The 25835-nt window shown below is 31.7% G+C and overlaps 3 protein-coding genes across 3 annotated transcripts; all 3 read left to right on the plus strand.

The window, feature by feature from the left end:
* The first annotated feature begins 1222 nt into the window (after positions 1 to 1222).
* Positions 1223 to 4988, plus strand: LOC105320698 (ganglioside GM2 activator). Its single transcript, XM_034445692.2, has 4 exons — positions 1223 to 1380; positions 2630 to 2825; positions 4183 to 4393; positions 4738 to 4988. Exons 1-4 carry the CDS (start codon positions 1299 to 1301, stop codon positions 4885 to 4887), a joined length of 639 nt encoding a protein of 212 aa, XP_034301583.2. The 5' UTR covers positions 1223 to 1298; the 3' UTR covers positions 4888 to 4988.
* A 3533-nt stretch (positions 4989 to 8521) lies between these two features.
* On the plus strand, positions 8522 to 13386 carry LOC117681394 (uncharacterized). The gene is made up of 4 exons (XM_066075817.1): positions 8522 to 8571; positions 11186 to 11458; positions 11915 to 12115; positions 12206 to 13386. Exons 1-4 carry the CDS (start codon positions 8523 to 8525, stop codon positions 12430 to 12432), a joined length of 750 nt encoding a protein of 249 aa, XP_065931889.1. The 5' UTR covers position 8522; the 3' UTR covers positions 12433 to 13386.
* Positions 13387 to 15033: 1647 nt separating this feature from the next.
* On the plus strand, positions 15034 to 24385 carry LOC117681197 (macrophage mannose receptor 1-like). The gene is made up of 5 exons (XM_066071386.1): positions 15034 to 15130; positions 19491 to 19691; positions 19788 to 19973; positions 23872 to 24072; positions 24162 to 24385. The coding sequence occupies exons 1-5, from the start codon at positions 15034 to 15036 to the stop codon at positions 24383 to 24385; spliced, it is 909 nt and encodes a 302-aa protein (XP_065927458.1).
* Positions 24386 to 25835: the final 1450 nt, after the last annotated feature.

The raw sequence follows: 25835 nt of genomic DNA on the forward strand, positions 1-25835 counted from the left end.
ATGCTTTTGTTATCAGAAAACTTCATGTATTAACTTGCCTTTTTCAAGTGACCAGTATATGTATTGTAACATGTGTATATTAATTGTATATGTCTATGAGCTGTACAGCTGTTGACCAATAAACAATACAATACGATGCACGGATAAAAAATGATTAAAGTAGCTAAAGACTAAATATTTATAATATACTAGGTTACATGTATGTACTGTCCGGTTAAAAATGTATACTAATTCACAAATAGTACAGTACTCTTGTAATCTTACATATGGGACAGAGATGCAATGGTTATCGAACTTGATACAGAAGTGTCCTCATCATGGGGACAATGTAAGCATAAATAGGTTAACGTGGGGGAATCTAGAACGCGTGGAGAATCAGACAAGGTGACCTATGTTCTTATCTTTTTAGTTTATGAAAAAGAGATGTGGCATATTTGCATCGTTACAATTATTTCCGTACATAGAGGGTAACCGGGGCCAAGCTTAGTTAATTTTTGTAGTAAATAGTGAAAATTTACGTCTCCGCTATAAACCTCAGTATATAGAGTTTAGCCTTTTAGTTAACTGAACAAAAGATAAATTGATCATCATCATCATCATCATCATCATCATCATCATCATCATCATCATCATCATCATCATCATCATCATCATCCCGTCGTGTGTAGGCCATCATTATGATACACTGTATACAAATACCAGTAAGGAAAAAGATAAATTGATCATCATCATCATCATCATCATCTTCATCATCATCATAATCCTTTACATCCCGTCGTGTGTATGCCATCATTATGATACACTGTATACAAATACCAGTAAGGAAAAAGATAAATTGATCATCATCATCATCATCATCATCATCATCATCATCATCATCATCATCATGCACCCTTTTATATCTATGCCCTTTGCGTGCACAGGGAAATATTATTATAGTAATATACATGTACCAGCAATTTAAGATTTGTGCAATAAATTTTTGATGGTTTCTTTCCATCAAATTGATCGTATTGATGCAATTTCAAAATTTGTCAACACTGCGTTGTTGTTTTTTTCTTGAAAGAAATTAATTTTAAATGGTTTCCTTTTTCATAACTTTGATAACTTTATGAAAATAGAACAGAATATGACAAGCAAGAAAGGACCATGGACCGTAAAGACAATCCTCCATGATAACCAGAGAACAGAAAAACAAACAATTTTGTATGATTTCCCTTGATATCCTCATAAATACACTCGTCGAATCCGTTAGAACCCATACACAGAGGGACAGAGAAAGAGGAAGAGAGGACAAAATGGTGGGCAAGATCTTCTTTGTTTTGGCGAGCCTGTCTGTGGCTCTGGCGGAGATAACCCAGCTTCAAATGACTGATTGTGGTAAATTTCTTTATTTGGAGATGTTATTATTACTTATCTTTCGAAAAAAAATTATAGAAGTTATTGAAAACTGGTTTATTTAAAGTCTTAAATATGCAGTTGGTATAGCATGGATTTAATGAACGTATGGTATTATTTTCATACATGTTAACGTGTTTTTAAAGTTTAATCAAAATATAAAATAGTGGTGTAGAAAACTTGAATTTCACTATAAAATCAAAAATTAACAATTATACTGTATATAATATTAGAAACTTTTAGTACACGCATATAATTAGGAAGAATCCGGATCGAGAGTCCGAAAAGTCTGTAACATAAAGTAAAACGATTTTACAAATCAGATGTGAGCAGTACCTTAATTCAATGCATCAAATAAAAGGTACTAAATTGATAATTGACTGTGGGCATGCTTATGTTGACAACGTACACTAGTTGCCTATCGAACATTCACCTACGTAACAAAGATACGCTGTTACTTTAGGGAAATTGATGGACCCCATTCCACCGTTAATCCGGAAGGCTAGTCAATCGTCCTATCTGGTAGGAATCTCAAGTGTATAACGCTCAAAAAGGACAAATATGATCCTTGAGAATCTTGCTTGACACGACTCACTACTGTCAATATATGTCTTTATTATATATTATGTTATAATGAAACTATAGTTAGTTTTATATATCAAAATTTTGTTATGGGTAAACTGAAATAAAAAGAAGCTTAAGAAGAGTAGGTGAATATGAACAACAAAAGAGCTGACAAATAACGTTTCTTTTACTTTTGGCTTTCACTGCTTTCTAAACTGTGAGGTATCAGACTGTCCATTGAAGGAAATATGAAACGCGAAATATAAAAAGAAAAAATGCATTTTATAACAAGCCCTATTGTTTTCTAACAGTTTGCTTGAAACCGTCTGTTTGATTGCTTGTTTAGCAACAAAATATAAAGGTTCTAGCTTCATTTTTAAAATAAAAAATCAACGAAATAAAAGATTCTGTTACAATGCAATACAATTAAATTTCGTGTGGGCCAATTTTCGTGGATTGCTGAAATTTCATAGGTTCGTGGGGACGTAATTTCGTGTTTTTTCTTATACATACAAAAAAACAACCCATGACTTTATACATGTAACCCTAGTTTATTAATTCGTAGAAAATGTTTATTCGTGAGTTAGAGGTACCCGAATTCAACGAAAATTGAGCCACCGCGAAATCTAATCATTCCACAGTAGTATATGAATATCTATCTGGTTAGGGTCCAGTAGCGATGTGCGGATCAGTCGAGTGGCTATCACCCCCATGCCAATCCAGATCCCGGGAGACCTTCACATCTCCGTGGACGGGAGTTTGATGAGAGCCATTGGAAGCTCCAAGATGATGCTGTCAATCAAAAGAAAAACCTTCCTAGGACTAGAGGTCCCCATTCCTTGTATAGCGCACGTGGGGTCCTGGTAAGTCATGCAAGAATTGTATAAGTACGCTCGTTAGGTACATTATTACATGGCGCCAATTTATCAGTACATGTACATGTATGTCAACACTTTTGACATTTATCACCAATCTTGATTATTTCTTTTGTTAGAATTATAACATCATCCTGTTTGATGCACCAAATCGACAAGTCATATAAAGTAGTCTTATTTCAAATTTGTTGAATAAATACCATACATCCTTGTAGCGCATCATTACATTTCTTTATTCAAAGAATAGAAAATCATTCTTTGAGCATTATGAGCTTCATTATGATATTTAAAATCTCTCTCTCTCTCTCTCTCTCTCTCTCTCTCTCTCTCTCTCTCTCTCTCTCTCTCTCTCTCTCTCTCTCTCATTTTTCACTCGCTCTAAGAGTACTGTCTCAAGGTTAAACTCTGAATGTTAAGTACAAGCACACTAGTTGAGAGGCATTAACTAGATGGCAAATACACATCCGACTTGAGTTCGCATTCGGCTTGAAAGTGATGGGGATGCAATCTCAGTGCATGTGAACTGAGATAAGTCTCATGCAAAAAATCGATCTTGGATCTTTTTCTCTAATAATGCAAATAATTTGCAATAAAACATGCAATAAATAATCACAACTACATTGTGTACACTATTAAAGAGACAAGGTCACGATTTTGATCAAAAATTATTTTTCCGATTTTAATGTTTTCAATGCTTTAGTAAGGCATTTTTATACGGTATGCAACCAAAATTTGAGTGTCATTCTTTGAGTTATAGGCAAATTACAGAGCTTACAATTCTTTACTATGAAAACTAAGCTTTTGTTTACGTTTTGAATATTGAAGTGAAAAGTCCAATTTTAGACCTTAAATGAATGTATTAAACATTAGGAACTGTTTTTATGCTTTAAATAATTAAGAAGATAGACAAATCAGCTAAAACAAAATATTGTTTATTGGTTTATTGAACCTATGTAAACAAAAACAGGGCACGAGCCTTGTTTACCTAACAAAGAATTGTTAGCTCTGTATCTTGCTTATGATGAAAGATTCTAAAATTTCATTTAATCATTAGAAATGCATTTCTAAAGCATTGTAAATAATTAAAATAATAAAATAGAATTTGACCAAAATAGTGACAATGCCCCTTTTAAAATGGAAGCGGGCTTAATTGGAATCGATCACACCGACCGTATTTGATCCTTAAACATGTAATACTCAAAGAATGATTCCTTACTCGTTAATTATTTTCTTTACTATAATAATTTAATTTGGCATAAATTATCATTTTCAAGGTTTTAAAGCAGATCTGATCGGTAAAATAATTTTTTGACCACGCAGCTTTCTTAAACAATTCTGATTTCAGCACGTACGACAATCTCTGTACAACAGTGAACCAGATGATAACGGAGAACTGGGCCGGAATTATGGCAGGAATGGGGAAACAGATCAACACGATGCTGTCCGGGGTCGGGGTGAACGCCAGCCAGTGTCCCCAGCCCGCCAGGGACCTTCACATCAACGACTTTACCCTCCAACTACCGTCTATGCCATCCATTCTCAGCTTTTTTGCAGCGGTAATTACGCACCATCTAATGACAAACAGTATATTTTTGACAGTTACATGTAGAGATACACTCAAGAAAGAAATGGGTATATCGGTCTTTGAATTTTCTTTTTTTTTTTTAATTAGTAATGAGTTAGTATGCAACGGCATTACAATGCATTTTATTTCTGTCGTTAAAATAACAGAGATCATTCTGATAATCGGTTTGGAGAGCGTTTTAGTAACAAAAAAAAGATAATAATATTATTAATTAAGAATAAGAAAATACAACAGAAAAAAGTTCTTAAATGGTAATGATCAATAAACCTCCTTCAATTCAATAAAACCTTTTTAATTCCCCCCTTTTTTTCTTAGGGTGACTACCATATAAATATAAAGGTAAACGAGAATTCTGATGGCAGACAACTGGTCTGTATGGATCTCCAGCTCTCGGTGACAGAGCACAAGGAGCCCTCTGGATCAGGCTGGCTGTTTGGCAGACGCAAGAGAAGATCTCCGTATTAGAGTCTGTCTTTGCATAAACAGTGAAAAATCGAACGCTGTTTTATTTGGTGTTCGAGTGGTTTGAAGATATATTACTGGCAATAAATATTTTCTGGATCAAAGATTGTTTTAGCTTTGAATTAGGCACGTAGCATCCTTTTTGAAAGCGGGGGCCAAACTCATCCAAAAAATCAGGACAAGGAAAGAAAAAAAAAGATAAAAAACGACAACGCCCCCCCCCCCCCATGCTACGTGCCTTTGACTTAGAATTTTAGATACTATAGCCTGTCCTAAATTTATTTATAGTTTCCGTCACATTTGGCTTACATTTGGGCGATTTCAAATAAAAATACATGGACACACATCTGTGAAATTCATTCATGAGTTCTACTTTCTTTAAAAAAAAAAGAAAAAAGTCTACACATAGCTGTGCTTGAAAATGTATATATACTAATTCTTTAATGTTGAATTTATATATGGATTTTACTCATTTGTATACTTTAATTTTGCCAATTAATTCAATTGCGTTCATTAAAAACATGTATTGAGGCAACCATAATTATTTCTTCTGTGTTCATAGAAAATCGTTTATTCTGGAAACACTTCATATTCTTTGTACTATTTTAAAACACTTTTCAAAAATGAAAAGCAATTTAAAGACCTTTTTCTGAATTGAATGGAACATATCTTATTGTATACAACATATACAAAAGGACTAGAAACATGTTCGATCAACTTACGAGCTGTAAATAAATGTAACAATTACACAAATGTCATTGAAAATTTTACACATTAAATATACACAATACACACAATAAAAAGTAATATATAGTTAGTTAATGAAGTATTTTTAACAACTAAATCCTCTGGGGGTCTTGAATATACATGTACGTCTGAACATAAGAAAAAATAGAATTATTTCATTCTGTAGGTAAAGTAGTACCATCCCGAAGTAGAAGGTGTGCATCTATAAAAATCAACTTATTTAACCTTAGTAATCTATACATCAAGTTAAAGCTAGCATTTGAATAATTCTCACAAATGAAGAAAAATAAAATGCGTCTTCACGAATGCCTCAAGAACATAAAGACGAATTAACAGTATTGCGTAGATCATAATTTAAAAGAAATGTGTGTCTTCATCGTCGCAAACCACAGTTTTGAGTCCACAAGTTTCCTCCTGATGATGAAGAGAATCGATGTGAATCACACGTGGGTCACAGACGATGGCGTGTCTTAGTTTTGTATGAATTATATTAAGCAAACGTGGGCCATATGAACAAGCATTCTGAGAGTATTGCTAAGCAATACACGTCCCCTACCGGTTTGTATTATTCTATGAAAGCTTCGAAGCATACATTTATTTCAAAACTATTATAAACGAGATGTTATGTTTTAATCAGAGATAAAAGAACATAGAAAATTCAAAATAAATAGTTGATATAGAAATTAAATAAAAAATGGGTAAAATATTACTCTTTATTTTATCCCCTGTAATTTCGCCAAGTCCATTAATTATTTTCTGGTAGAAAGGACTATATATGGTTTGAGCCTAAAACGGACCCTTAAATGAACATCGCCATTTTACTGTAATTCTTTGTTTTATTTGTAAAAATATACATTTGAAGTTTTTTCATAATTTTTATTTTGATTTTAGAGCTCACAATTTAAAAATCGCGTTTTTAGCATAAAACGGCTTGTTTTGAAGCAGTTCTTCTTTAAGGAAACATTGAGCGACTGCTTGAACAAACAAAATATTTTCAACAAAGATGTATCTCCCCAGTACTTATAAGTGACAAAAATTTTGTTCTTGTTCAAAGAGTCGCTCTATATTTCCCATTCGAAAAAGTTGAGAAAAATGTCAATTTTTTTTTACTGATTTTGATTGAATTATAAAAATAGCGTCACTTCTGATGTCATATACTGCCAGTTAGAGCATATAAATCAAATAGATAGGTGAAAAACATTTTTATGTTACTTTTATAAAATAACACAACAATTTATTGTATCCGAATCACTTTAAAAATAGCGAATTATGGGGGCAAAATTTGACTAATATCATATATAGTTCTTTGTGAAAACAATGCACTGTTATGCCAGAATATCATTTCTTACCGTCTTCTGTACCCCGAATCAACAGACCAAGCCGATGACGAACCCGATTGTAATAATACAAAAAATTTACAACACAATGCTTCAGAGGGACCAAGCATGTTTTAACATTAATTTCAATGTAACCATAAATAAAGAAAGGGGTCGAACTCTGACCCAGATAATAAACTACCAGCTCGCTTCAAAAGCCTAATAAGTAATAAATCAATTAATTTTTAAAACACTTGCAATATGCATGTATTTTTCAGAAAAGTAATGTCTGAGATACACTCATGCCGAATATCAAGTTGATGGGTCTTAAAATAGTGGAGATATACGTCATTATTCAAGATTAGTGCGAATGTTTCTCGACTTGTTACCGTCTTCCTTGGAAGACGGTATAAAGAGTTGAAATAATTTACAGTCTCCGGGTTGTGCACTTCCTCTCCTTTGTGATTGGTTGAAAATACATGAGTGAAAATTTACATTAATTTCATTGGTTAAAATACTGTTCGGCGCAAGGGAGATAATTTTCTGATGATCTTTTTCACGTACGACTTAACAAATTTCGTAAATTTCAAATCTTAAAAAGTGAGAAAACGAAAAAGCAATTAATACAAATTGCTATGAATGAAATTCAGCCTTTGGTTTTCAGGTCCAACCAGTTGAAAGTTACATTCTACAATATCTATTAAAATTATTTGTTTTTTTTTTAGCATTGTTTATTCAAATATTTATACCAAAATGTAAAATAGTCTGGTCCCGCCCCCGCCACTGCGTTTTCACAAAACGAAGTGAAAACGCAGTGGCGGGGGCGGGTACCAGACTAAATGTAAAAAAAAAAAAATTGATGCGGTATGCCTAATATCGGTAAAGTTATTTGCACCTTAGATAGATAAATGCAGTGGTATAACTTTGATTTTATCAAAATAATACGAGTCTACGACCCTACCTAGGATCTGTTTCACCCTATAGTCGATCTCAACTTACAAGCTCGGGTACACAGTTCTCAATTTTAGACGCGCAGACTTAAACGACACATGACACAAAAATGTTCGGATAAATCCACCCACCATGCTTTGTAGAGGAAGGTGACATTTATATAAAAAAGAATTAAATTGTCTTTGATAACTAATTGCTGTTTAGGGTTTGTTCTAAAGACGGTAAGCTTTTTAAAAAAAGCTAAACTTGTTGCAACACTGCTGTTGTCATAGGCAAAATCCTATCGTGAGCCCTGGACCGGTAAATGCCCGAGTAAAAATAAACTGGCGACTTCGAGAGAATAATGACGTATATCTCCGCTATTTCTAACGTTCACATAATTAATATTCTACAGTCGTATGCGCTTGTTTATTATCACAAAACGGGGTAAACTTTATCGCATACAATTCCATTGGTCTACAGTATAAATTTCATGTTAAACTTTCTGAATCGTTTTACTTAATTGCAATATCGAATTTTCAACGCGATTTCAACCAATGACAAATCAAAGTGCCAGCCTGTTCTGTTTTAAATGCCTTAGAAAGTCAATTTAACAAAGTAAATTATTTGCGACTAGGGGTAAACATGTCGTACGTTCGTTTCATAATTTGGTCTTGGCTAATATATCATTGTGGTATGTATGTTAAAATGATAAGATAAAATTTTCTATAATTCCTCCATATAAATATATAGAGAGTATTTCGTATTTAAACAATATAGATATCAGTGAACAATGAAACTGTCAAGTACAAAATATATAACAAACGTATTTTTGTTCCATTATTTGGATATATAATTATAATAAAAGTGATAAAAGTAATGAAATATATTTTACATATTCATATATTTGAAAGGACATATTTATGAAATGGTTTTTGTCAGAGTGAGCAAGAAATAATCTTCATTTAATATTCATTTAAATGTTTGGACTAACAAATGTAATGAAGTGCATATGTGAAAAATTCGTAATAAATTCAGTCGCAATTTAAAAAAAAAATTTACATTGAATTGAACAAAGTTGTGAATACTTGAGATATCAAGTTATCTTTCGATTGATATTCAATGATTTGGTTTTTATTTCCAGAGTTACATGTAGCAGTTTTTTAATTATCAATGTGTCCATGACTAATTAGTCAAATAACACTAATTGTAGTTAAATGTAGGGAATGATGACATACCTAAGGTTGGTTCAGACCATATTTCTAATTTTCCAGAGTAACCAGCTAAGAAATAAAGCTGTTTGTGAAAAAGCTTTTTTCATTTGCTTAAAAGTCGTTTACAATATAAAACCTTCGGTTTCTAAAAAAGGTTTGCTTAAAAATACATGATCCTGCTTAACTTTGATAAATACTTTTGTAAATATTTTAAAACTAGCTTTACATACGGTTTTATTACATAATCAATAACGGTAACCCCTTACCCCTGATTTAAAACACAGTCAAAGTAAACAATTTCAGTTTCTCATCATATCGTTGCACCCGGTCTCCCGTTTGAAACAGAGTGTCCAAGAATATCTGATACCGTTTGAAATGCATATGATTTAAATAGTGTTTAGCCAATCCTTGTGAATTGTGATTCAAATAAAAGTTAAATAGTTTACTTTTTTCCCACAAAAAATTTATGAGAAAAATATGCTTTTCATTGAATTTTGATGTCACAAAAGTGCATCATATTTCTTTGGTTGAATATAATTTCATTCAAGATGAATCGGACAAGAGAGCAGTCATCTTCCGTTATAAATCTGTATTTTTTAAAACACAGACCCAAGATTTCGTAGTACAATACATGAAATGAAAATACCCTGGGGAAACAACTCAACAAGGAACAGATTATTTAAAAAATGACAAGATTAGAGAAAATGTAATCCGTACAGTGGTTGTTGTGAGGAATATTACTCAACCAATTGATAAACTAGGACGTCATTTTGACGCGCGCCATATTTTTTCGTTCTGGTTTAAAAAACAATGCCCAATAACTTAAAAACTTATGAATGTTTGTAAAATTTGTTGAGTGAAAATTTACATCATATGTACAATTATGAAAATGCCTTTGATATTTTGTTAAATAAAGTAAATCAAAAGTTATTTAAAGTAGTTAAAGTGAAAATGGTATCAGATATTATGGGACACCCTGTACTAGCGTTAATTCTAGAAGTAGATAGGTATATAGATCGTCAATTCAAATAGTAAACTTCAAACCTATGGTCTTTGGAGATCAAGGGGGTAATACATTTTCACTCACTTATCCCCTCTCTAAAATTAAGTCAAGATTTGTCGGCTACTATTTTTGGGAGAAGCATATCACTTAAACAATGAAATGCCTTAAATTTCTTTGGTGATTCATGTGGGATATTAAAGTAGCGACATTGTAGAAAAATATATGAATTTTTTTTATGCAATCATCGCTTCCTTCATAACCTGCATGTGTAACGGGATTTCCCGGCAAAAATAAAGACAAACCACTTTTACCAGATTTCTTTAATTATGTAGATTTTTAGACTCTGTAATACAATATGATAAAATACATATAACATAATTGTTTAATATCAAGTTATAAAAAACACTAATTTTGTAAACATCCTGTAGTTCGAGTTAGTTCAGATACAATCGAGAGTATGTCGGTACGTTATGCTACGTTCATTTGAATAGTAAATTACTAGCAAACCTCATCTTAATTTATCATATTACTCTAAATAAACATTGTAGGAAATGCTGTGATCAATATAGTGTACCCTTTTTGATCCCGAATGATCCTGAACTTGTAATATTTATAACGTAAGCATAAACCAGGGACGCATATATGGTACATGTATATTCATCCTTGCATAAACGTAAGCATGGCAAGAAACATTATTATGTTTATAAGGCTTAATTTAAATAAGGGACTTATGCATACACATACATTCACTATAAATTAACAAGTAGAATAAAGAATAAGATATTTATTTCAAAAAATGAACCCACTGTGTGTATAACACACATAAAATATAGTTGGAATTTGATGAAATATATCATTGACTTACTGAAAAATACTTTGTGAAGTAAATTTTATGGATATACATGCTGGGTATTAAGACATTAACCAATCCCATTGAGGCAAGATAATTGTTACCTTTTTTCGTGGAAGACATAGCCATTATTCGAAGGAAGGGGAGGCTGCTATATTACCATTTTTTTTTAGGGTGGAGGGGGTTATAGATGGATAGGGGACAATGCACTCTAAAACACCGGTATCTATATATTTTTCAGCGGTAACTAGCCTTGTCTACCAACACACGGTCTATCAAAGGCGTCTTAATCCTACGTATGACAACGGGACTACCCCAATGTTCTCAACCACAGTTCCCACTTTCCAAGCCTGTATCAACAAATGTCAAATTCAGCCACCATGTGACTCCTTGGTATTTGACACCGTTACCTTGAAGTGCTCACTCTATGAAGGAAATACAGTTGAGGAAGAAATCACTATTAACCAAATATATCACCAGGTCTTGAACAAAACGGTTCATCGGGATGTCATCGGTAAATACAGACTTTTTAAAAAAATTAGATATTTACACGATATCATAAAATATGTGTAATTTTCAGGAAACTTGAATCTTTGATGCGCAGACCCAGAAATATTTTTTCAAGGTTGCTCCTTATTATTATTTTATATATAATTATTTTTGTCGAGGTGGATGGGGGTGGGGTGGTAGTTGGTATTTTACTATGTTAGTTTTGATTTAAACTTTTAAGAGGCCGGACCTCCCTCCTTCCCCATAGGTTCGCGGTCCGCGCATGTCTTAACATCAGTAGTGAATTTCAAAATTTTAAAAGGATGAAACAGCAATTATTAATACATCAAGTCAGGCAACTTCAAAAACAAAAGCTTCGCACAAGTATTTTCACAGAAATATTTTTGTAATTAAATATCATTTTCCTGGAGCAGATTGTTGTCTATTTTTATGCTATAAATTTGATTTTTCGTTTAACTAGAGTATGCTCAATACCTGTGCAGTGGGAAAAGTCCAGGGTTCATTTATAACGAGGCCGTTCCGCTTTGTTACAAAATTGATTCTGGTCCAAGAACACTGGTGAAAGCTATATCGTTTTGTGGTGAATCCGGTGGACACCTTTTACAAATAGACACAGAAAAAAAGCAGAGACTTGTCGAGAACTTAAGATTAGAAGGAACAGGTAATTGATTTTACTAAATATTCGTTTGTACTTTTCCCCACATTTATCAACAATTATTTGTATATGAATGACAATATTTATTTGTTGCAGACTCCATAGCTGCATATCGCATCGATGGCATAAAGATTGGTGGAAAATGGAAATTATTAGATGGCACACCCATAACACAGGTTTATTGGTACCCTGGGGAGCCTGGTCGTACTGATCTTGATGATTTGTCTATTGGACTGAGAGTTGGACACCACGGGAAATGGGACGACATCCTTACTTCCGCGTTTCATGGCAGTATTTGTGAAAAAGATATCACATTTGACTAGTTGGGCAAACTAATTTGTTTCAAATATATTTTTATGGATATAATGTATAATATGTCTTCATTGTTAAGAAGTAGATTGACGATTCCGAACAAAATTTTATTTCAGCAATTGAAATGTAATGTAACGTATCAATGTCGCTTTACAAACTAGCGTTTTGGTAAGATTTTTCAAGGAAATTTTGTTAAAATATGTATTCTTTGTTGAACATTATCATAATATATTTTGTTTGGTTCTAATCGATCAGAAGAATTAATTACATTTTGCATCGAGATCAACGCAAAAACTACGTAAATTTGTAAAATGTATTACACCTATGAGTGATGCAGACTGTACTTTGAATCTTGGGAATTTTAAATAGAAAATATTCGAAGCATTTAAACAAAATGAAAGTTAGATCTACGATTTTTATCATGATAATACTTTTTTCGGGTTAATTCAATTTATTGTTAAATTGTTTAGATATATAATGATTAAGATTGCTTGCCATTCATGATCAAAGGAAGAATCTGTTTATGATAAGTGAAAATTATAAAAAAAAAAAAAAAAGGCTAAATGACATATCTACAATATCATCAAGTTTAAAAAGCAAGTAACATGTATTATTATTATACTTTCATGTTAAATACTGAAATCTGATTGGTTAAGACGCAGTTGATAATCTGTTCTATTACCCTCCGCGTTTTCAACACCCTTGGAAACGGGAAACACAACGAATTGTAACATGCGCGTAAATTATGCGCGTACGGTTCGCCATAAAATTCACGTCATTTCTATATAATACCAGAAGCGGATATATTGTACTCTTAAAGTTAAAATTGTTGGTACTACATTTTGTTTAACACACTATCATTATTTCTAAATGTTTTTTATATGATAATCTATCAAAGTTTATTTAGATTTAAAGTGAACATATGCTAATAATTGTTTTTTGCGCTAATACATTTTAAAACGCAATGAATTATGGCAAAACGCAATAAACCTTAAGGTTATTTGATTTTTTGAATCTTATATTCAAAATAAACCATACATACATAATTGTACAAAACAGTTTTAAGCGTTATACACCACATACAAAGCTATTACCAAAAATATCAAGAATATAAATTGTATATATTGCTTGCTTGCTTCAAGATATATTTCATAACTTCTAAAACAAGCTTTCTTATATAAGAATTAGATTTTTTAAGCAAAGACAGTTTTTCGCCTTAATTTTAAATCTCACAATTGACATAATCTTCCTTTTGAATCTACATTTATGTTAATAAATTGTAAAACAAATAAAAGACAGCAAATTATTTAATCCTGTTGTTTTTGTATCTAGTTCAATGAAAAATGATTCCTTATTTCAAACATATATTCAATATCAAAATATCATAATCATAATTATATAAGGCAACAATTTTTCAAAATGGCTAAGCGATGTATGATGACATTTCTCTAAAGGGTTGCTAAACCATTCTGAATTTTAGATGAAAGAATAATGTTTCTCTCTATAAAATATTCATTTTAAAATGCACCTTTGCGTTTACATCAATTAAAATAAATCACAAATAATGCATCAAAATAAACTACAATTAAATGCTTTCCTGGAATTTATATCAAAAACTATCTTTTTTATACATAAAATATTAATTTAGCAGTGTACTATTCATTTTACATCAATCAAAATGAATCACAAAATCAGATTTAAGTAATGGGTAGGATTGTGATGAAAGACTTGACAAGTAATGGAGCAGTAAGCCGGTGGTTTTTAAGGCTCTGAATTTATGCTCAAAATGTGCACCGCAAAAGATTGGAACTTCAAAATGTCATATTACAGCTTGAAATATTTTATCACCAATCTTGACTATTTCTTCTGTTAAAATCATAACATCATCCTGATTGATCAAATCATCAAATCACACTGAGTAGTCTCATTTCAAATGTTGAATTTATACTAACTATACATCATTGTATCGTCTTATTACATTTCATTCATTTAAAGAATAAGAATTCGTTTTTAGAGTATTATAAGCATCATTATGAGATTTAAAAGGTCTCTCTCTCTCTCTCTCTCTCTCTCTCTCTCGTTTTTCACTCTCTCTTAGAGTACTTTATAACTAAGGTTAGACTCTGAATGTTTAGTACCATTTCAGGAGATGAGAGGCATTAATAACTAGAAAAAAACCAAACAAATACCCATCCGATTTGAGTTGGTATTTTCCTTGAACCGATTGAGGATGCAATCTCAGTGCATGTAAACCGAGATAAGTCTCATGCAAAGAGATATTGGATTTTTTTTCGAGTAAGGTTCATAATTTGCAATACATTTTTTTCTATATATAATCACAGCTATACTATTAAAAATGGAAACGGACTTTATTGAAATCGGTCACACCGACCGCATTTGATCCTTATAATACTCAAAGAATGATTTCCTACTCCTTCATTCATTTTTTTTTTACTTATGGATAGTTTAATATGGCATAAAGTATCATTTTCAAGGTTTTAAGACAGATCTGATCGGTAAATAGTTTGTTGACCATGCAACTGTCTTTAACAATTCTGGTTTCAGCTAGTCTAACAGTGAACCAAATAATAACGGAAGACTTGGCCGTAATTATGGCAGGAATCGGAAAACAGATCAACACGATGCTGTCCAGGGTTGAGGTGAACGCCAGCCATTGTCCCCAGCTCACCAGGGACCTCCAAATCACCCGTAAACTACCGTCTATAGATGGCATCCATTCTCAGCTTTTTTGCAGCGGTAAATTCTCACCATTTAAAGACAAATATTATGTTTCTGACAGTAACATGTAGATACACGATAGAAAGAAATGGGTATATCGGTCTCTGTATTTTTTCTTTTTGAAACTAGGAATGAGTGAGTATGCAACGGCCTTGCTATGTATTTTATTTCTGTCGTTAAAAATCAAAGAGATCATTCTTCAATGGTAATGATCGGTAACACTCCTTCAATGTAACCTTTCCCAAAACTCCTTTCCTTTACTTCTTTCGGGTGACTACCTTATAAATATAAAGGTAAACGAGAATTCTGCTGGCAGACAACTGGTTTGTATGGATCTCCAGCTATCGGTGACAGAGCACAAGGAGCCCTCTGGATCAGGCTGACTGTTTGGCAGACGCAAGAGAAGATCTCCGTATTAGAGTCTGTCTTTGCATAAACAGTGAAAAATCAAACGCCGTTTTTTTTGGTGTTTGAATGGTTTAAAGGTATGTTACCGGCAATAAATATTTTCTGGATCAAAGATTGTTTTATCTTTTAATTAAATCTTAAGATACAATATACTATAATCAGTCAAAAGTTATTGTTTCCGTGACATCTTGACCATATTTGGGCGATTTCTAATAAAAATACATATATCTGTGAAAGAAATACAATTAAAATCGATGAAAGGGAAAAACTCCAAGATTTCTTCATTGACACATTATCCTTTTAAACTCAAAATTCACAGAAACGCAAACAGGGTTTTTAAGGAGAATTATAATGGCCACTAAAGGGAAATGTTGATATTTTTCTCTAATGAATGTCACTCAGAATATTTCGCACAGTTTCTTCACGTTCGCTGGACACTTTAATGTCGCTTGCAAACCCGACGAGCTAAAGAGGAGGGGGGGGGGGGGGGTGGGGGTGTTCAAAGAAGAAATCTTATAATTTTCTTACACTATTCTATTACATCGTTTGAACCCTGAGATACAGTATTTATTAACTTCGGTTATTAAGTAATTAAGCAAAATGTGAATCGAGATATCTTGGGACAGAGTATAGAAGTGTGTGTGTGGGTAGACGGGTGATGCTCCCGAATATTCAAGCTGGTATACCTAGATAGATTTGTAATTACTTATACTGAATATAACCTTTTACATGTGTATCTTTCTTTAAACTATATTTTCAATAAAATTGTTACAACTAATTTATTGTTATACAAAGAACATTTTAGTTCCAGAAAATTAATGATAAATAATATATCAAGTTTTCCTTCATGATTTTATGCACGTTCTGACACTAAATGCACAATTTCAAAGATAGGGTCAAGCATAAATATACAAACAATAGAACAAAATAAAAGAAAACAACAACAAAGATACCATAAATTATTAAAAATTCTCTTCAAAACTAAAAGAAGGATGATTTAACATGTTAACATTAAATGTTATATGTAGTTCAGTGAAATGTGCAATTTGGCATCCACTGGAAAAACAAGTTTTCCGGGACAAACAGAATATTGGATTGGACGAGTTCAGTTTTAATTCAGCATATGTTGATACGGTTCTTTAGGATTTGTATGATAAATGTTTGAACATCATCAACTATTTTTATGTTGTTGCGATATGAATGAGTTTGGCTTTAAAGTTTTGCAGGGGTTGAAAAGTAGCTTTTTAAAAGAACTACTGCTGCTTTATTTAATGATCCCACTCAAAACACTAGGCCATCAATCCGGCTATCGACTTTAATATGAATTCTACAATTTTTAAAAGGTCTCCCTTGCTGATTTCTACGGAATCGATTGATTGCCATATCTAAATTGGTTTACTTAAAAAAAAATATTTCGTTAATTTTATACGAGATCTGTCAAAAGTATGTGTCTTAAAAGTTATCTGTAAATTTTTCTGGTTGCAATTTAGCAACCTGATTTCTGTACAGAATGACAATAACGTAATATCACTTTTGTAGTTTTTATATAACTTCGATCACATAAAGCTAACAGAAATTTTTTATCATAATTGTTTTTTTATCAATGAAATTGTAAATTGGATTTTTTGAAATAAATAAATCGTACATGAAAATGGAGTAAAGAATATTGTAATGTGGTCCGAGTAAGCGGTATGCCTTCCTACAGATTTTTCAAAGTTTCATATCCACAAGAAGTTAATGCAATCAAAAACTCAAAAATAATAGAGATCAATTGTAATTTTTTGGAACCTATCATCAGTATGCAGATGCAGACTGTTGGTTGGTGCTTCAAAAATAGTTTATACAGCAAGTTTACACAGCATTATAGTTATGACAAAAAATCGATCCTCTGAATGGAGATCAATTATAAATCCAAACAAATTGCTAGCCAAACTTGCCTGTCCCATTTCATGATGTCATCGTCTTAGCTTTATTTATATGATATAATGACAGGATACCGAGATTGCATTCTTAATACTTAATGATTGTAATCTGAAAAACCAACCCGAAACAAATCAGCAACGTCTGCATATGAATCAAAATGTATGAAAGAATCAAAATTTTAAAACTGAAACGTTTAAACATATACATGTACATTTAGACCGTGTAGAACAGGTTCCATTTATAGTTCAAAGACAGTTCAAAACTAAAGTTGTATTAAATTTTCAAAAAAGGGCCAATTTTCAACGCGTTGAGGTTATCATAGTTGAGAGGTTTTGATTTCAATCAGTTGAAAAATAACCCCGGGTATAACTTTCACGACTTTTGGTCTAAATTTTCAACGTTGAAAATGACCCTAGTCAATATTCAACGTTGAAAAATGACCCCGGTCCATTTTTAACCCGGATCAATATTCTTGGTTGCACCGGTAGCTACAGACCTGGAACTTAATTGTGAGTACAGCAATTAAGCGTAAAAATTGCAATTTTCAGAAACAATTTCTGAATTTTATTTAGAAGTTTTTGTTTTTCTATAAAATATTGATATCAAAATAGGCCATTGCGTCAACATCAATTAATATAAACATAAAATGTTACAGCAAATGAATTTTAAATCAAATGAACTTGTTTCTGGTTCTTTATTCCTTAAGTTGACAATGAAATTGTCTTTTCAAATTGCTTTGAGAGACGGCCAAGGATTTTTTCTTTCATTTTTGTCCTGATAAATGGTCGTTATTCCATTCGTTTTAACTGAAAATTATGCCACAATTCAATAATTTCATTAAGACAGTCAACATGCAAAATTAATTTTAAATACACATCAAAAGAAGTGTCGAGTCGATAATTAGTGACGCTAATTCAGTTTTTTTCTCATCTAATATTTTAAAGTATTTAATTTTTGTTAAATACAATTTAATGCCAAACTTTCAACACGATCTTTACCAATGGCAAATAATAAAGAATATCGTTTAGTTTAAAAGACCATTAAACACTATTTAAAATCTAAAAATTTAAAATATATTAAACATAGTCAATCATTTGCGCTAAGGGTAAACATGTCGTCCGTTCGATCATATGGTGTTGGTTAATACATCAATGTGGTATGTATACGATACGATCATATATTATTAACTCTCTATTTATCTATCTCTATAAAATGCTTTTGAAATATTGGGGGAAATGCTATGTTTAATTTCCTTTTTCTTTTCTTTTTTTTTATAGTGAATACCGTTTTAGTGTTAGTGTTTATTTTCCAGCGGTTACTAGCCTTGTCTACCAACACACGGTTTATGAAAGGCGTCTTAATCCTACGTCTGACAACGGGACAACCCCGATTTTCTCAACCACAGTTCCCACTTTTCAAGCCTGTATCAACAAATGTCACAACAAGTCATCGAGTGAATCTTTGATATTTGACACCGTTACCTGAAAGTGCTCACTATATGAAGGAAAAACAGTTGAGGAAGAAAAAACTATTAACCAAATATATCACCAGGTCTTGAACAAAACGGTTCATCGGGATGTCATTGGCAATTTCAAACTTTTTGAAAAATAAAATATTTACACGATATAATAATGCACGGACCCAGAAATATTTTTTCAAGGTTGCTCCGAGGAATAATTGTTTTTGTCGGGTTGCATGGGGGTGGGGTGATAGTTGGTATTTTTCTACGTTAGTTTGATTTAAACTTTTAAGAGGCCGGACCTCCCTCCTTCCCCATAGGTCGGCGGTCCGCGCATGTCTTAACATCAGTAGTTACTGTAATTTTTAAAATTTTAAAAGGATGAAACAGCAGTTATTGATACATCAAGTCAGCCAACTTCAAAAACAATAGCTTCACACAAGAATTTTCATAGAAATATTTTTGTCATTAAATATCATTTTCTTGGAGCAGATTGTTGTCTATTTATCATGCTAGAAATTTGATTTTTCGTTCAATTAGAGTATGCTCAATACCTGTGCAATGGAAAAAATCCAGGGTACATTTATAACGAGGCCGTTCCCCTTTGTTACAAAATTGATTCAGATCCAAGGACAGTGGTGGAATCTGTATCGTTTTGTGGTGAATCCGGTGGGCACCTTTTACAAATAGACACAGACAGAAAGCAGAAACTTGTCGAGAACTTAAGATTAGAAGGAACAGGTAATTGATTTTACTAAATATTCGTTTGTACTTTTTTCCCACATTTATCAATTACTTGCATATGAATGACAATATTATTTGTTGCAAACTCTATAGCTACACATCGCATCGATGGCATAAAGATTGGTGGAAAATGGAAATTTTTAGATGGCACACCCATAACACAGGTTTATTGGTACCCTGGGGAGCCTGGTCGTACTGATCTTGATGATTTGTCTATTGGACTGAGAGTTGGACACCACGGGAAATGGGACGACATCTTTGCTACCGCGTCTCAAGGCAGTATTTGTGAAAAAGATATCAGATTTAACTAGTGGAGCAAATTAATTTGTTTCAAATATATTTTTTATGTATATATGTATAATATGTCTTCTCTGTTAAGTATCAGATTGACGATTCCGAACATAATTTTATTTCAGCAATTGCAAAATTAATGTAACGTATTAATGTCGCTTTACAAACTAGCGTTTTGGTATGAATTTTCTAGGACATTTTGTTAATATATGTATTCTTCGTTGAACATTATCATAAAATATTTTGTTTGATTCTAATCGATCAAAAGAATTATTTATATTTTGCATCGAGATCAACGCAAAAACTACGTTAATTTGTAAGTTGTATTACACCTAAGAGTAATGCAAACTGTACTTTGAAATAATCTTGGGAATTTTAAGTAGAAAATATTCGAAGCATTTAAACAAAATGAAAGCTAGATCTACAATTTTTATCATAAATAATGCCTTTTTGGGTAAATTCAATTGATTGTTAAAATGTTCAGATATATAATTGATAAGAATACCTGTAATTCATGATAACAGGAAGAACCTGTTTATGATAAGTGAAAATTCTGTAAAATGAGACTAAATGACAGAGCTACAATATCATCAAGTTTAAAAAGCATATACATATAACGTGTATTATTAAACTCTTAAAATTGAAATTGTTGGTACTGCATTTGCAATTGTTTAACACACTATCATTATTTCTTTATGTTTATTGATGTGATACTCTATCAAATGTTTGTTCGGTTTTAAGTGAACATATGCTAATAGTTATTTTTTGCGCTATTGCATCTTAACACACAATGAATTATGGCAAAACGCAATAAACCTTAGGGTTATTTGATTTTTTGATCTTGAATTTAAAATAAAGCATACGTACATAATAGTACAAAACAGTTTCAAGCATTATACACCACATACAAAGTTATTAACAAAAATAACAAGAATACAAATTGTATACATTACTTGCCTGCTTCAAGATATGTTTCATCACTTCTAAAACAAGCTTTCTTATATAAGAATTAGATGTCTAAAGCAAAGACAGTGTTTCGCCTTAATTTTAAATCTCACAATTGACATCATCTTCCTTTTGAATCTACATTTAATTTATGTTAATAAATTGTAAAACAAATAAAAGACAGCAATTTATTTAATCCTGTTGTTTTTGTATCTATCTCAATGAAAAATAATTCCTTATTTCAAACATATATTCAATATCAAAATCTCAATTACATAATTATATAAAGCAACAATCTTTCAAAATGGCTAAGCGATGTATAATGACTTTTCTCTAAAGGGTTTCAAAACCATTCTGAATTTTAGATGAAAGAATAATATTTCTCTCTATAAAATATTCATTTCAAAATGTACCTTTGCGTTTACATCAATTAAAATAAATCACAAATAATGCATTAAAATAAACTACAATTAAATGCTTTCCTGGAACATATCAAAAACTATCTTTTTTATACATAAAATATTAATTTAGCAGTGTACTATTCATTTTACATCAATCAAAATAAATCAGAAAATCACAATTTAGTAATGAGGAGGATTGTGATGAAAGACTTGACGAGTAATGGAGTAGTTAGCCGGTGGTTTTCAAGGCTCCGATTTTATGCTGAAAATGTGCACCGCAAAAGATTGGAACTTCAAAATGTCATGTCCAGCTTGAAAATATATTTTATCACCAATCTTGACTATATCATTGGTTAAAATTATAACATCATCCTGAATGATAAAATACACCCAATCATCAAATCACACTAAGTGGTCTCATTTCAAAGAACTATATATGATATGAGTTAAATTTGGCCCCCATAATTTGCCATTTTTCAAAGTGTCTCGGGTACAATAACATGTTTTGTTATTTATTTTTTTTTAGAAGAGTTGACATAAAATATATTTCTCACATATTTATTTGGTTTATTTCATATCCCCGTAATACGTCTGGTCGATAATTATTAACAGTACTGACTGCTGTGTGTTCAGAAAATGTAAATATTATATATAATACTAAATGTAAATCACCCAGTCAGGTTCTATTGACTGGAAATTATTGGAAAGTTGGAAAATATCCTGCGGTATTGTCAAAATTATACAGCATCTTCATATATGGACACAAAATCAACGTCGCCGGGTGTAACCAATGAATTTATTTCGCGGTAAAATCTTGGGAGAGTCATTTTAAAAGCGTGGGTTCTCACTTTCCTTCAGGACGCCGATAGCTAAGCATTGAAAATTTTCAAAGCGATCTGTAAAGCGGTAAGATTTATATTTTTGTTTTATTTTACTTATGGAGCCCAATAAAGTACTTATATTGGGTCATTCTATTGTGCGCCGCTTTCAACAATTCCTAGAAAGTAATGAGGATGTTAGGTACGGTTTGAAAATCTATTAAACAAAAGACAATACTCTTCCGATTTATCGGTATTAAAGGCCATAAATTAGACTCTATAATTTTAATATAGTAGTATAGATACAGTCAAACTGCGTTTTTCTGAGAAGCTTTTATTCTCTACATCATCGAGATATTTGCATAAAATAAACGGGATATTTAACTAAGATACGGACTTGATAAAAGGTGTACATTTCAAAAGTGGGTCTTAGCAATAATTATAAAGTATTTCAAGAAAATATTGAAAAATTAAAAAATAACATTGTTTTTACAATTCACATTAACGCTAATTTCGTTTTTATGCTTATGTAATGTTCTAAAGTATTGATTTCATGTTAATCACATTTGTTATGTCATATTTTCAACTCTTTTTTAACCAATGGCGAGAGAGAGAGAGAGAGAGAGAGAGAGAGCAATTCCGTTGAATTTAAAAGACCTTTAAAAATCATTTAAATTATTTGTGGCTAAGGGTAACCATGTCGTACGTTCGTTCCTTAATTTGGTTTTGGCTTATATATCAATGTGGTATGTATAAGATACGATCATATTGTATTTCCTGCATAGCAATTTAGAGTACTTTAGATATGCAAGTAAACAATGTAGATATCAGCGAACAATAAATCTATAAAGTAGAAAACAGATTACAAGCATATTTCTGTTCGTAATTTGGATATACATGTATAGTTATATATTTAGTTACACATCTGGTTAAATTAAGTGAATTTGAAATTTTGGTTAAAAAAATTCATTTTTTATGAGTGAATACCAATTTCTGTTTATTTTTCAGCGGTAACTAGCCTTGTCTACCAACACACGGTCTATCAAAGGCGTCTTAATTCTACGTCTGACAATGGGACTACCCCAATGTTCTCAACCACAGTTCCCAATTTCCAAGCCTGTATCAACAAATGTCACAACCAGCCATCGTGTGAATCTTTGGTATTTGACACTGTTACCTTCAAGTGCTCACTATATGAAGGAAATACAGTTGAGGAAGAAATCACTATTAACCAAATATATCACCAGGTCTTGAACAAAACAGTTCATCGGAATATCATTGGTAATTACAGACTTAATGAAAAATTAAATATTTACACGATATCCTTAAATGTGCAATTTTCAGGAAACTTGTATCTTTCATGAGCGAACCCAGTAATATTTTTTCAAGGTTGCTCCGAGTAATAATTGTTTTTGTCGGGTGCATGGGGGTGGGGTGGTAGTTGGTATTTTACTTTGTTAGTTTTGTTTTAACTTTTAAGAGGCCGGACCTCCCTCCTTCCCCATATGTTCGCGGTCCGCGCATGTCTTAACATCAGTAGTGATTTTCAAAATTTTAAAAGGAGGAAAACAGCAGTTATTAATACATCAAGTCAGCCAACTTCAAAAACAAAAGCTTCACATAAGTATTTTCACAGAAATATTTTTGTAATTAAATATCATTTTCCTGGAGCAGATTGTTGTTTATTTATCATGCTAGAAGTTTGATTTTTCGTTCACCTAGAGTATGCTCAATACCTGTGCAGTGGGAAAAGTCCAGGGTACATTTATAACGAAACCGTTCCGGTTTGTTACAAAATTGATTCAGATCCAAGGACACTGGTGGAAGCTGTATCGTTTTGTGGTGAATCCGGTGGGCACCTTTTACAAATAGATACAGAAAGAAAGCAGATACTTGTCGAGATCTTTAGATTAGAAGAGACAGGTAATTGGTTTTACTAAATATTCGTTTGTACTTTTTCCCACATTTATCAACAATTACTTGTACTTAAATGACAATATTTTTTGTTGCAGAGTCCATATTAAAATATCGCATCGATGGCAAAAAGATTGGTGGAAAATGGACATTTGTAGATGGCACACCCATAACACAGTTTTATTGGTATCCTGGGGAGCCTGCTGATAATTTCATTGATTCATCTATTGGACTGAGAGTTGGATACCACGGGAAATGGGACGATGTCAGTGCTACTTACCTTCATGGCACTATTTGTGAAAAAGATATCAGATTTAACTAGTGGAACAAATTAATTTGTTTCAAATATTTTTTTTCATGTCTATATGTATATGATTTAATTTTTTAAGTATTAGATTGACGATTCCGAAAAAAAATTTAATTCAGAAAATGGAAATTAACATTACATTAAATAATGCTTTTTTGGTAATTTCAATTTATTGTTAAAATGTTTAGATATATAATTGATAAGGATACCTGCAATTCATGATAACAGGAAGAACCTGTTTATGGTAAATGAAAATTCTGTAAAATGAGACTAAATGACAGAATGACAGAGCTACAATATCATCAAGTTTAAAAAGCATATAACGTGTATTATTAAACTCTTAAAATTGAATTTGTTGGTACTACATTTTGTTTAACACACTATCATTATTTCTTTATTTCTTTATGTTTATTGATGTGATAATCTATCAAATGTTTGTTCGGTTTTAAGTGAACATATGCTAATAATTATTTTTTGCGCTATTGCATCTTAACACACAATGAATTATGGCAAAACGCAATAAACCTTAGGGTTATTTGATTTTTTGATCTTGAATTTAAAATAAAGCATACATACATAATAGTACAAAACAGTTTCAAGCATTATACACCACATACAAAGCTATTAACAAAAATATCAAGAATACAAATTGTATATATTGCTTGCCTGCTTCAAGATATGTTTCATCACTTCTAAAACAAGCTTTCTTATATAAGAATTAGATGTTTAAAGCAAAGGCAGTTTTTCGCCTTAATTTTAAATCTCGCAATTGACATCATCTTTTTGAATCTACATTTAATTTATGTTAATAAATTGTAAAACAAATAAAAGACAGCAATTTATTTAATTCTGTTGTTTTTGTATCTATTTCAATGAAAAATGATTCCTTATTTCAAACATATATTCAATTATAAAATCTCAATTACATAATTATATAAGGCAACAATCTTTCAAAATGGCTAAGCGATGTATGATGACTTTTCTCTAAAGGGTTTCAAAACCATTCTGAATTTTAGATGAAAGAATAATGTTCTCTCCATAAACTATTCATTTCAAAATGTACCTTTGCGTTTACATCAATTAAAATAAATCACAAATAATGCATCAAAATAAACTACAATTAAATGCTTTCCTGGAATTTATATCAAAAACTATCTTTTTTATACATAAAATATTAATTTAGCAGTGTACTATTCATTTTACATCAATCAAAATGAATAACAAAATCAGATTTAAGTAATGGGGAGGATTGTGATGAAAGACTTGACGAGTAATGGAGCAGTAAGCCGGTGTTTTTTAAGGCTCTGAATTTATGCTCAAAATGTGCACCGCAAAAGATTGGAACTTCAAAATGTCATATTACAGCTTGAAAATATATTTTATCACCAATCTTGACTATTTCTTTTGTTAAACATCATCCTGATTGATAAAATACATCAAATCACACTGAGTAGTCTCATTTCAA

The sequence above is a fragment of the Magallana gigas genome, chromosome 2, assembly GCF_963853765.1.
Source record: "Magallana gigas chromosome 2, xbMagGiga1.1, whole genome shotgun sequence".
Classification (NCBI taxonomy): Eukaryota; Metazoa; Mollusca; class Bivalvia; order Ostreida; family Ostreidae; genus Magallana; species Magallana gigas.